The following is a 13,995-nucleotide window of genomic DNA, read 5'->3' as shown; positions in this document are numbered from 1 at the left end:
CGGATGGGATATTAAGTCATGGTCCCCTTGGCACATTTTGTTAAGAGGAGGCTAATGCGGATGCTGGGTTTCTCTCCACCCTTCACCCTCCACCCAGGGTCATGGTGTTAATGACTGGCTGTCGGTCGCCTCCTCCACATACCTTACAACCTCTAGCTTGCTGTTTGGGTGGTTCAAGGCGGGAGGAATATCAAGGGGGAGTGTTTGTTGGGTGCCAGTGGTCACGGATACACTTCCTGGAGCAGTTGCAACCCGGGCAACTTGTGCGAGACGCGACTACGTAGCGTGGTGCCTGACAATGTAGTTTCTGACGTCGAGCAGAGGTTTGAAGCATTCGTGCAAACTACTTTTCTGTATCTGTGATCACGGAGCCACCGATGTGTTGACATGTGATTATAAGTAGATTATTTTGAAGTTAGTTATTGGCATGATAGAAATTATTGATCTTGTGAAATTATTGACCGTGGACCGTGTCGAAAACAGGCCTTTTATGAAGCATTAATAATACGAGTAGAGCCATGTTATCGTTGCTGAAGAGATCGCAAACTTTCGAAGAAAGCTCTCATTGAGTGCGGGAAGGACTCTAAAATTACAAAATAACTGCATAAATAATAATATATTGTTTATTTTCGGTAAATTATGAACATTGCAAGACATTAAAGTGAAAGTTTGGGTTGTCCGTGTTTTACGATTATTCGTGCTGTCTCTCCCCATCATTGGCCCAGATAATTGGGAGTGTACTGCATGTAATTACTGCAAAGTTCGGTGTTACAAGGAAGTGCGTCTTAGTGTCACTATGGTGATTCAACAAGGAAAAAACCCAGAAGTCCACCTGCTTTATTGGAGATATTCTTGTGAGCAAGTAGCTTTTGCTATACCTGATGTAAATTCTCGTGAAGACATATTTACATGGTGCATTCATGAAACCTATCAGGGTAGTTTATCACCTCATTAAAAAAAAGACACCAAGGGAATGACTGAGGTATGAATTGGAAGTATCAATGCTAGTGGTTGTTTTTATTTGGTGATTTATTGTGTAGATTCACATATTTGAATGCATTGCCAAAGATTTTGTAATTGTTGGAATAACTCAAACTATATCTTGCTTATTGTCCACTGGGAAATAATTTCATTTCTATATGACTGTCAAAACTTATTACATTTTAATGTAATTCGGAATGACAAAACTTGAGGTAAGAAATTATTAGAAGCTATGCCCATACCACCCTTACAAAACCATTTTTAAACTAAATTCTTCATTTTCATTGTAGGATGAAAATTGTGTATCACGTCAGTACCTATAGAAATGTATACTTGCCTTTATATTGAAAATATTTCAAGGATTTTAATTCAAAGCCTCTTCAAAATTTACTGTTGGACCATAATTCTAAATGTTTCATTTTAGCATGTTCAAATGTTTCCTTGGTAAGTTCTAGCCACACAGTGTCGACCCCTGCCTGCCGGTAAAGACTCACATGTGAAAGTGTTGCACTTAGCTGTGGAAGTGTTACATTTATTGATTACCTGGTTGAATAAAGAGCATAGAAAAAAATTGTGAAAGTAGTTCTGAAGTCTTTAGTTCTATGGGCTTCTTTAGAAGTAGATTATTTTGAAGTTAGTTATTGGCATGATAGAAATTACTGATCTTCTGAAACTCATCAGTGGATGTTCATTTTGCAATGATTCATTTGGTTGTGAACATAGCTATAAATGTTTTACTCGTCTAAACGTGTAATTCTTGATTTTAAATGCATGCCATTTGCACCTTAAACACTTGCATGTCTGCCACATAGTTTGCAACATGTTTTAATGTGAATTTACTGTTGCCTTCTATAGTTAGAACTATTCTACCTGTAATTTATTGTTGCTTTAATGTAGTGAAAAACACAGATGCTAAAAATCTTTCTTTATTTGGAAATAAATATTCTAACCATAGGAAGTGCATCTTCATTGTTAGTAAGTGATTTTAACGTATCTGTATTACATACTAACAGTTTCGCTATGATTTTCATGCATCACTGATTTTCTATAGGGCAATGAAATACTGCTAGTAATTATGACTTTTTATCATAGTCAGAATTGAATGGGAATTTTGAATTATGGGGAAAATATATAATCTTCCCTCTTTCAACCTTGTTTGTACTTGAACTATTTAACATAACCAAATCATCTTTTCAACTAATCCTGTATCGTGGTATTATAATTAACAATCAAGAGTACGTGATCAAAAATGTAATTGGAAAGATTGCAACTCATTGCCCTCCTCCCAGTAAAAATTTGTAATATGTATTTGTTTTCTTTTGTTCCAACCTTAGTGTAGACTCAGGTGTGAAAAATACTGTGTTAATTTTCCTTGTGCAAACTGAATATTCATTCATGGATCTTTTCTCAACTTTAATGTTAAAATCATTTTTTCTCAACTGTAGATTACAGCTCAGAGCAGAAGTTACGTGAGGAATTTGCCAAGACTTGCTTTGAGACCCTGCTGCAGTTTTCCTTGCTGGATGGTGTCGAGCCGGGTGACTTGGGTGCAATTGAAGGAGGCTTGGCAGGTCGACTGGCGGTCACTGCACTGCTTCACCGATTCCAAGAAGTATTGAGGCAATATGTTGCTGACGAACGTCTCAGTGGCAGATGTCCCTTGCCAAGGTAGCGTGATGTTGTCAATCTCATTTTTTTCAACATTCATAGAAACAGAACTTCTTTCCTTCATTAACACAACAATCAGCCCTAACTTTTGTTAATGATTAATTTCTTCGTGACCACTTAAGAAAAAACTAAATTTCAGCACCTGTTTACCAATTTAAAAATGATGAATGAAATGCCTAAAGAGCAATTAATCCTTTATAAACGAGCATAAAGTAACCTACCAACTTTTTTTAGAGGGTAGGCCTGGCAAGACATTACGTAAGTTGCTTGAAGTATAATTTGGTATTTGAAGCAGGTGTGCTCCTGTAAGTATGGCAAAATTTAAACCATGGATAGAATTGCTCTTTGCAAATTATGCTAGTGTTTTGTATGTATCATATATCCAATATTAGTCAGCTAACTTGCCGAATCATTTTGTCATCGTCATGTTATACCATTTCAGCTGCTGTAAAGCTGTCAGTCACATTACTCTTTTACAATTTTTTGCATCAGAACTTCAAGTCCTTTGCATTCTGTTTAGAAACATTAACATGTTTTCTGGTTGAAGTGAGTGTTAAACATTCACCTGATGGAGAATGAGATATTAATGGTAGCTATAGGCTTTTTATGTTAATTGATTTGACAAATTTCTCTGATTGGTTTCTTATTGGAGGAGTTTCTGATTAATCCAATGGTTGTAGAAAATTTCTTGCATTGTGTAGTGTAGATGAGCCACTGTTAACTTATTCATAGTCATTTGTGTGTCTATCATTATAGGTACAGGCTGTCGGAAATATCATTTGTGCTGAAAGCAGTTGCTACACTTGTTGTCTCCTTGAAAAAGGCCCCTTCGAACAAAGGTGAGTCTCCCTCATCCGAAGGCAACATTTCACTAACCATCAATTTCTCCTTTTCTCGCTTTGTAGTTAAACAATCATAGATAACCTGAACAAGGACTCCAACCCGTTTTATTTAAAATTCAACCCATTTTTTTCATGTATGTATGATTCTAAAATATAAATGCGTTTGAAAAATGTGATTAACAGAATTTTTTTAGCTTTTATACTCAGATATATATAATAAATGTTTAACTTTTACAATTTTATTTTTTGAGCTGGTTATGTAAAAATATTTTGCTGCAGTGTTTCCTGAATATGCTGTGTTTATACTTAATTCTTACGCTTTGAAATGGGAAAAAATATGATGGAAGACAAAGAGAATTGTGGTTTGTGAATCTTTGTGCACTGTATAAGAAAGTTATTTTTTACTCTTAGTGTGTGAGTTAGTGGTGTCGGTGCAGTGGTGGAAAAAAATCAGTGCAAAAGGCATGTGACTGAAAGCTATTTGAAATACAGCAGCACTGTAACTTAAGTGAATAGGGCATGTATCTATGGTTGGTTGGTCTACTACATGTACTGGAAGCTTGGGGACATAATCATTCGTAATCATCATTTCATAATCGACTAAGATTAGCAGTGGAACCTCAGTTGTAAGATGATCCAGATCTGAAGGAAAAACTTTGTACAAGTGAGTGCAATGCACCAGGGAGAAGCCTTGCTATAAGAAGCCTTTTTACCATAATTTCAAGAAAAACTCAAAGTGTATACAATGTTATTCCATTTTTAGATGTCTGGGGATTATGAATAAATGTACGTAATAAAGCCAAAAATTTATTTTGTACACACGGGAAATACACGCAGTCGTACAACTGGGACAGTTGCACAACTGAAAGTCGTTCTACTGAGGTTCCAATGTAATATTTAAAGAATCACAAATGAACTTGCATGTCCCACTTTTTTGCATCTGCATGTGATGATGTAAATGGTTCATTTTCATCAGTTACGAGCAAAGGTGTAGAGTTTGAAAATTCTTGTCTATAGATCTTTGGATTTTTCTCAAACTCAAGGAGCACCATCCATTTCAAATAGCTAACATCATACAGACACCAATTGGTTTTGCATTCATTTTGAGTTGGAAGGAAAATTATCTTGTTATTGATTTAAAGTTGCCGTAAGCAATCATCAATATTAGACTCTCGTTAATAAGAACAACGTTATTACGAAGTTCTCGGTTTTACAAAGTTAATCGTTGGTCCCAATCAAAAGGCTTATCCAATCTATAGTAAAAGAAACGTTATTACAAAATTTTTGCTATTACAAAATTACTCGGTACCGGGGGTTATAAAATTAACTTTATTACGAAGTTCCACTGGTAAAATACAGCATTTAGGTGGATATACACTATGGTGCATCATAAGCATTGCTCTAAGTTCAAGTTATCCTCATGCACTGTGCCCAAGAGCATCAATTATGGTTCTTTCTTTACTGGGATATACTTCAGTATGCACACAGCATCATATAATATGTTTGAATTCTATGGAATCATAGTGACTCATTCATTACCGCTTGTAAATAGGCCTTACAGCAATGGGGTAGTTTCCTTCATCATAGGAAACAAAAGGCATTGATTGCAATTCAATACCCACCATTAGTGTATTCATAATATACAAATTATTTGGCTTTAGAAATCCCAGTTTAGACGAATGCTAATGGTCAATTTTAACCGCATTTGAAAAAGGCCAGATTGGCGCCCATATGAGGCCACTAAACATGACGTCACAGGGACTTAGATGCTATACGGGTAGTCAGGAGTTTTACATCGTCTGAGATTACCAATGCATGCATGTGGCACAGATCTCAGGGAAACATCTCTTAATAATCACTCATTAAAATTGCCTATGGTCGGAAAGTTTCCTTCATTTGATAGGGTATTAATAATCCCTATTTAAGCCAAGTGCTACCTGCTAGCGGCCTGCATCGTAGCATCGCGCATAGCCTTGCACCTCAGTGGCCTCACAGGGTGGCAGCCGGAACCAGAATGACGTCACACGGGGTTTTCCCAGCATTCATACTTAGCCGTCGCGTTTTCACGTGCTTGAAAATTTTCGCTTTTCATTTAATCGCAAAAAATAGATATCATCATTTAAAAATCAAAAGGGTGAAATACAAATTCCACAAGTAATAATCTTTCGATTTAGGCAATTTAAAAAAACTAGGAAACCACCCTTTTCTCTTTGAAAAAATTTGATTTACGTACTTTCAGGGATACGAATTTTCGAAGGATTAAGGGGTGCTCGAAATTTCAAATTTGGTGCCTTTGGAGTTGGTCAATGTGACACCGTATGGCATAAAGGAACTACTCATACTTTGAGTGCAGTCTGAACGAAGTATCAATTAATCCGTTGCGAAGTCAGGGGCTGTTCAGCGTTCTGCCCGTTCTTCCTTCCCATGGACAGCAAATTTATTTTGGCTCCAGCTTTGTCAGCCACGCAGGTGGATCAGTTCGTCACATTCGTGAGTCAACCCTTGTAATGCAGTGTCTCATTCTGCTCGATACCACCCTTTTTGATGCCTTGCATAGGTTTATCAACTTAGGAACAAGGTCTCGTAAAGCATCTTGTTCGTATATGGAGGATTTACTGCATTTGTTCATAATTTAATCGTGTACATCATATGCATGACGCTGAGGCTATTCCGCAGCGTGACTATAAGTACGGGAGATTAAAGAGACGAGGTATGTTTTTTTGCAATGATGGTCGCTCATTGCGTGGAAAACAGGAACATGGTGCTCCCGTGAATGCAGCTAGCGTGCAATCACTTCAGTTTTATGAAGGGGATTCTAACGGAAATAATGAGCCCGGTTTATCCTAGCATTAATGCAGTGATTCCAATGATTTTGCATTCGAATTTATTTTTCTATAAAAATGACGGAAAATATTGAGCGAGAGTGAAAATCATGCACGGATAATCCACAACCCGGATGAACCGCAGTTGGATAATCATTAGTGTGCTGTATTTGAATTTCCTCCCACTCTGGAATTTGATTAAACTTTCCAACATTTTGAGTGAGTAATCCGCTCCAAAACCAGCTCATCTTCCCATTTTTATAGCATTTGATGAGCTCTGAAAGTGACCATCCAGTAAGTGAGGCGCCCATCATGGCTTTCATATGAGTGATATCTTAGGGTTCATACCTGTCAGGGAAATATCAATCAGGACTTTAAGTCATGAAAATTAAATTTTGGCCTGGTAAAAACTCCAAGGCTTAGCAAAAAGGTGAAAATCGTGGTTGAATGTGCGGAGCATTGCTGTGTTCAAGCAGTGAGGTGGGCATTTTGCTGTCATCCTGGCTGGGTAGCAACGGGAAGCGCCTGTTTGCTGCTACTTGCTTTATTTCTGCTTCATCTTCTACTGTTTAACTTAATTTCACTGTATAATTGGCTGTATTTTTCCACACAATACCTTCACACAACTACTACTTTGACCTTGATATGAGTCGAGGAAATTTGAAAAAATGGGACTGGAATTAATAGAAAAGTCGGGAAAATCGACCATGGAAAGTTGTTAAGAACTCTTTAGCTCCTCTTCACTAACATCATCTCCACAATCCTGCACCTTTGTGCTCGCTCATGCTCCCATATTGCTAAAATTGCTCCCATGCTCCCATGCTCCCATTCTATCATCTAAAATCACCTGAGTTCCACACCCTTGTGTCACTTCCTCATAAATCTCCCAAGCCCTACAACCTATCTGGACCTGAATTCACCATCCAAGCTCTGCATTCCCCATACTGTTCTCACAACCTGTATTCTTAAGAGATTTATTTCAAGGTCTTTCTTTTTCAGTTTCGTTACGTGTGGTTCAATAGATTTGGATTTCACCTTTAAATGGTTTTCGGCTTCAGATCACATGGCTCATAAAAATTGCCTCTTTCTGTGTCAAATCATGCCTTTTGGTAGTGTATGTATTTGCAAACCTTGAATGCATTTCATGTGCTATTGCCAGTGCCCTCACCCACAAGGGTTACACCCATATTTTGCATTTGAAGGGAAACGATATTTATTTCCTCACAGGTCTAATATACATATTACTTCAGTTATTTCCAAAAGTGAGGTCTTCATGAATATATGCCATAAAGTCAAACTGTTTCACCCCAAGCTCTGGATATTTGCCTATATAAATAAGGCTGTCGCATTCTATGGCTCTGCCTGACTGCATAAAGGTAGTGTCTGCGGGATTATCTTTTGTGCAGTCATACGCATGTACGGAATTTTTCTTATGGGTTCCAAGAGCACCCCCCTCAAATTTAGTCTCTTACACGAGTGATTCTAAAGAAAGGGTCCTTACAAACATAAAATAAACATTTTTTTATAATGAATCCTTACTGTATGTCCTGATTGTCCTTTAATCTTCATCCACAGTGGATAGATCAGCTTGGGAGCAACTTATTGGCTTGTACCCTTATTTGGTTGATTGTACAGCCACTGCTTCATCACAAGTGTCACATTCCTTGCGGGAAGCCCTGCTGCAGTATTCAGACCTCTTACAACCACCTGGCTTGTCAAATGGAGTGTGAAGTAACTCTATTTCATGGATCCTGAATTTAGTTTTTCATTGATTTTTTAAAAAGGTCTTTGAATTATAAGGATATTTAGTGTTGCGTAGTTGTATGCAACAAGCAACTTAAAAAGGCTGTGCATCTAAATAATATAGTGAAGGATTGTGGCCATTGGTAACTATCTCTGTAGCATAAACTTCAAAGAAAAACAGTTAGCTTCTTGACTGTCAGCCCAAATATTTATGAAACAAATCACCTAGTGATTTTGATGCCTTAAAATTTTTAAGGCTTCCAGAGTTATTCCAATTTGAATAGGCCCGTAAAATGTAATAGGAGACTTTTGCAAATTTAGTTTGTGCTGTTTTGTGTACAAAAGCTGAGAAAGAACCCAGAGCTACCTATTTCTCTTTTGTATGTTGATAGGAAAAGGTGATGCAATAATTATGCATAAATTGATGACACTGTGAAACGTTTTATACTCAGAACACAAAGAGAGGACTGTGCTGTTTTAAACAATTAGGTGTTGTAGCATTAAGCACATTTTTGGAATCCGTTAGATCTTTTAACACATTCATTTACTGTTTAAAAGTGAGGTGGCTAAGTTTTTTTTAAGATTTTTACTGTTGGAATAAGTCTTAGGTGTATAAACAACACTGATGAATGGAATAACTGAGTCATGATGTAATGTTTGCTGTGCACTCTTGTTTAAATTGTGGCAAACTCTAACGTCTATTACACTTTCAGCATGCTCATTACTCATGGCACTCTCCATGTTAACTCCTTACTTTCCTCTTTGAGCAGTCTTCTCAGCTCAACAATTCCTTCACTCAATTAAAAAAGGCTGTGGTGCATTCAAGAATGCTTTGTGTCATTTTTACCTGTGCACGAGAAAGACAGTGTGCTAATTGAATGTACAGTTTATATTGTACAGTATTCATGAAATGGTGTCTTTTTATTTTCTGACTTTGTGAAGTGGCTGTATCAACGCCCACTTAAAGTAACAGGAATGTAATCTTTGTGATACTTAGCCATCTCATGATGTTAGTGAAGTTAAATGGGTTCCACAAATGTTGGATTGTATTAATTGTTACCAATTTTGACCTGGCTCTTAAGCTGTTGTTGAATTCTGAATGACGTTTGTAGTTACTAGAAAAAATTATAAAAAATCTAGCCATGAATTTGTTTATTATTTTTGCCTGATCATTGGTGGCTCAATGTCTTGTGCAATCTTCTGTACAAATTAAAACTTACGATTATGTATAACTTGGTGTAAATTCTTTGTATTGATTTTAATGCTGAAAAATTACATTCACAAATTATGGACTAAGTTTGATGTATATTTTAAATCGACTAAGTTTGTTATTTTCTTGTAAGTAACTTATTTAAATTAGCTTACTATATTTTGTGATTTAGTCCCTTGATGAGCAATTTTGTGATGTAAATGTACACCATCTATATTAAAATAAATTACTCGTAAATTGCTGAAATTTTACCTGTTCACTCTACTGCCTGCTGTCAACTGAGTGGCTTTTCATTCCTCCAAAGAGAAGCAGAGTCTATAGTGACATAAGTCGTGAATTCACCAGCAAACAAAGATTTCATGTGATAGCTGAAAAGGATTAGGCTTAGCCTAAAGTGCTCCTTCCCCAATTTTATGCAACTGTTGATTCTGACAGAGTTTGAAAAATTGAGACACCCTTATTTTTTTATCAATTGGCCACTCCTCAAGCTATTCGTGGCAAAAAATTGATGTCCTTTTCCCTTTTGCAGACAAATTGATGAAGTCGCAATTTAAGCCTCATTCTGGCATTAACTGATTGATTTAATAAATTCAGCTATTACATTATTATTTGAGTAATGCTCACAAATTTAGACTGAAAGTAAAAAAAATTATTCATCTTTTACCTATCCTTTTTCTGGTCATAAAAATGTTATTTTAAAGTTATTTCATTGAAACTGTAACATTTTACCATGATTAATGGCCTACACTGTTTATATTACAGGTGATATAGCATAAACTAGAATACCCAAAATATTCAGTATGAGAGAAATAATTCAGAGATAATGTCTCCAGGCAGTGGGTTCAATTGTAAGGTCTATACTATGCATGAGGGGAAAATTTGCTACTCTTGTGAGAAGGTCCTTTTTACACTTCCCAATGCCATCAAATACAATAAACTCTTGACAGTGATTTCCTCAGTTTTCAAACCGTCATGACTAGCTTCTAAGCAGTCAAACTGAGGCAACTGCTTGGAGATATCTATCTGCTTATGGCTTAATTTTGGATTCATCATTGTTCATTAAAGTTTTTAGCAAGGATTGGCCAAGATTTTAATCATAATTTTTACTTTTTTCTGAGCTCAAAAAGTGTATAGTTTATGATCAGTTAGAAAATGTATTAGTAATAGGTATTAGTTAATATATACTATAATTTTCATATTAAAATGAATAAATAGGACTATATCTACATTACTTACTAGGTATTCAATTGAAGTATGCGAGTGAGTCTGTTAATCTTCATCGTAGCATCCTTCATCACTCCTTGAAAATGTCGCCCTGCAACTCAACCGTGGTGGTAATAAGAGAACTACTTTCATAGAAAGCAATATTGAAATTATCTAAATAGTTATTAGTACCTCATTCTGTCAATGACAGATTGATTTACTAAATTCAGTCGTTACATTATGATTTAAGTAATGTACACAAATGTGGACTGAAAGAAAATAATTTTGGTCTCCTACCTATCCTTTTTCTGGCCATTTAAATATTATTAAAAATTATTTCATTAAAAACTGTAACATTTTACAATGATTAACTACTCATACTTTGTTTACAATACAGCTAAAATGGCATAAACCGTATGAATATCTGGTACACATGTGAAGCCAAGCATAAGATAAAATTTGTTTGAATCTCTAACTTTTTATCAGTTTCAAAAAAATATTGTAATGAATGAATCACAGAATCATTCAGAAAAGGTTTTGAATGACCTTTCTGATTTTTAAAATGCTCTATTAAAACTATTTACAACGTAATTGAAGTAGCAAACACTATTTTAGCAAAATAATAAAAGATTCATAGTTTCTTTGCCTGAAATTAAAAGGCATATAACAGATTAAGTCATTCAGCAAATGATAAGTTTAATTCTGCAAATATTTTTGTAAAAATAGACACTTACAAAATAATTGGATGAGGTACAGAAGAAAAATAAGTTCATAAAACCCAGAAGAGCTTGAGCATTGAAATGTCAATGGTGGATTCATGCCATTGCTGTGGTGTATTTTCAGCTACTAACAACAGGAACATCTAAAATATGATGGTTCAAAGTGCAATAACATATTCTATTTTAAATCAATAAAATGTTATATTTCCCTTAACAACTCATTGAATTTTAAAATAACTGAAAGAGAAATGTTGTCATTCCACATAAAATTTATTTGTTACCAGTTTCAACGTATATTCATTAGGTAATCCTTAAACCAGGGCCGGCCTTAGGGCAGGGCGACCACCCTGGGCCTCGCGCTTTGGGGGGCCCAGGGTGGTCGCGCGTTCATGAAAAAAAATTAAAATATACGATAGTTTTGAAAATGCAATTTCAACTATTACTGTATTGTTAAGTCCGTGCCATCCATGTGAAATTAAAACTATCTTTTTTCATTTTACAGTAATTGCTTTAGGCTTACAACTAATTAACTTTTATAATCTAACTTATAAAAATACGTACCTATTGAAAAAGCGCGCTTTTTATGTTTATTTTACGTTATAATTTTATGAATAAATATAATTATAAATTTTATTTTTATTATACTATTTTGAACTCAACTGCGTGAAGGTATCATAACGGCATAATTACGAAGTCTGAATTTGGGAGGGGAACACATACTTAGCCAGAGAGTGGCAGGGATTCAAAATGCTCGAGTTTGTAAATGGGGTATAGAGTTTAATATTTTAAGCGAAGGGCCCCGCACTGAAGGTTCGCCCCTAGCTCCGAACCTGCTAGGGCTGGCCCTGCCTTAAACCTTGTAAGTCGAGGGGGTCAGGTAGCTGGGGTGGCCTGTGTGTTGTCTTCATACCCTGTGGGTCAAGGTATAAATCCCGGAGGTGGCAGAGAGTTTTCCGAGACCCCCCAATCCGTGCCTAAGTGTTGTGTGGATGAAACTTCAAGGGCAACACTCAATCTGTCGGATGGGCCGTTAAGCTGTGGTCACCATGGTCTCTTCTGATAAGAGCGAGCTAATGCCAGTGCCGGGTTTCTTTCCACTCTTTTTCCCTATCCTTCCCACATGATAGAAATGACCTTAGCTATCACTCGCCTCCTCCAAGTACCATATCATATACAACAACTCAAAACCGGTCGAAAATGAATTTTAATGTTGAACAGCAAAAATTTTAATATCATTCTTTTAAATTTTAAGCATATTCCACTTAGTGTCATCCTACTCAATAACCAAATTGAATAACAAACAGAAATTGCAATAAGAGTTCACTTAACTGTTCAATGCAGAGCCAGATCTCCTAATTGTCAGAAATGTAGCTAGAGTGCTGATGGGAAAGCAAGAAAACTGATACCATGCTAATGTCAGTCTGCTTAGACGAGGGTGCTGTGCAACATTTACCTGGCCTTACATGAAAATAGTGCCTTGGTATATTTACTGACCTCATCATTGTTCCCCATGCTTTCCAAATCGTTTAAATTTGGCTCCTGATTTCATTAAACATCATGGGGGTCGGGAAAATTTTGCACTGTACTCATATGGTCCTCTTCTACTAGTGGTTTTTATCGTATCCTTTTATCTATTCGGGATTTTAAGCCAATCTGAAAACCAGCAATAGACTTCATAAATTTCGTGAATGAACTCAAATAGAGTTTCAAAAAAGTTGCAAAATCCTCATTGAATGAAATTTTAGGGACGGTTTGTCAACAAATTTTCTTAACTTACCGCTCCCATATGCTGCTGTCATGTTGGCACCGATTTTAGAACAAAACTATGTCGTGAAGCGATATTTAACGAGATGATATGGAAGCACTATTCACACTGCCAGAGAGCCAATAGTTCGCCACCGAGTCATACTGTTGTGAAGGAGGAGTTCTGTTCTGTGGGAGTCTGATCGGAGGAGATTGAGTCATTCTATGTAAGCATTGGTGATGTGCAGTGTCAGCGGGAATGAAAGACGTCAAGATCCGAGACTCAAGCTAAGTCAACGAATTCAGTCTTAAGGCCGTTTAACGCGGGGCACGTAACGGCAACCCTGACGTGCGTACGAAGGCGCAGTCAAAATTGGGTCATATAAAGCGTTGAATTGCTAGAACGCTTGCCAGAATGCATAGACTTACTAGGAAAATAGCCCCTGTTCTTATTTCATTCGTGGAATCGCGCAATTGCACGCCATAATGAGAAATCAATGCATCTCTAAACTGCGCAATTACGTGCCCCGTGAAAGCGGTATTTAGAGGGGTGGCCGTCATCCCCTATGCCGATGGTGCATTCCACCTCGGAAGCAACAACTTACCCCCCTCCCGGGATATAGTTATAATGTTGTCGTTCAACCACCCAATATCATACTTCATTAAAAGAGTTCGGTAGGTGAAAAGGAAAGATAAGTAACCGCGAAAGAAAAATCATCCTCATTCACCCATTTCCTCGTAATTTTAAATAAAAAAGTGGTAACTTCACGATTTGATGACGTCATTGGAGAAATTATCGCAAGCTTTCCCTGCGTATTGTGTCGTGGAAGGCTATTCGGGATTTCCACCGGGTCCGGTTCTTCATCACGGCTGACGCGGCCGTGATGGAGAACCTAACCCGGTGGAAATCCCGAATAATCCTCCACGACGTCATTAGAGTTTCGGCTCATTAATTTTTTAGAAATGAACCGCTCATTGAAGGAGTAAATCACTCACAGGAGTGTGGACAACAGCGAATCTCGCGAGGTCTTGACATAGCTGAGATGGGATGACCCTCTCGGTAG

At 36.9% G+C, this 13,995-nt stretch overlaps 1 protein-coding gene and 1 long non-coding RNA gene across 4 annotated transcripts in view; one reads left to right on the top strand and one right to left on the bottom strand.

Moving 5' to 3' along the window:
- The window catches only part of LOC124171827 (protein MON2 homolog), a 65,642-nt gene extending 56,475 nt beyond the window's left edge, over nucleotides 1–9,167 (top strand). For all 3 annotated transcript variants that reach the window (XM_046551176.1, XM_046551175.1, XM_046551177.1), the window contains 3 exons: nucleotides 2,427–2,649; nucleotides 3,406–3,488; nucleotides 7,889–9,167. In XM_046551176.1, the coding sequence (XP_046407132.1) occupies nucleotides 2,427–2,649; nucleotides 3,406–3,488; nucleotides 7,889–8,043 (461 nt within the window). In that variant the 3' untranslated portion in view covers nucleotides 8,044–9,167. The remainder of the gene's footprint in view (nucleotides 1–2,426; nucleotides 2,650–3,405; nucleotides 3,489–7,888) is intronic.
- A 1,325-nt stretch (nucleotides 9,168–10,492) lies between these two features.
- On the bottom strand, nucleotides 10,493–13,096 carry LOC124171828. Its single transcript, XR_006867978.1, has 3 exons — nucleotides 12,966–13,096; nucleotides 12,683–12,841; nucleotides 10,493–10,581 (listed from the first exon to the last, which is right to left on the bottom strand). It is a non-coding gene; the product is annotated as an uncharacterized LOC124171828 (long non-coding RNA).
- Nucleotides 13,097–13,995: the final 899 nt, after the last annotated feature.

Source organism: Ischnura elegans, chromosome X (assembly GCF_921293095.1).
Source record: "Ischnura elegans chromosome X, ioIscEleg1.1, whole genome shotgun sequence".
NCBI classification, from domain to species: Eukaryota; Metazoa; Arthropoda; class Insecta; order Odonata; family Coenagrionidae; genus Ischnura; species Ischnura elegans.
The sequence above is the reverse complement of the archived record's forward strand: the minus strand, read 5'-3'. Positions and strand labels throughout refer to the sequence as shown.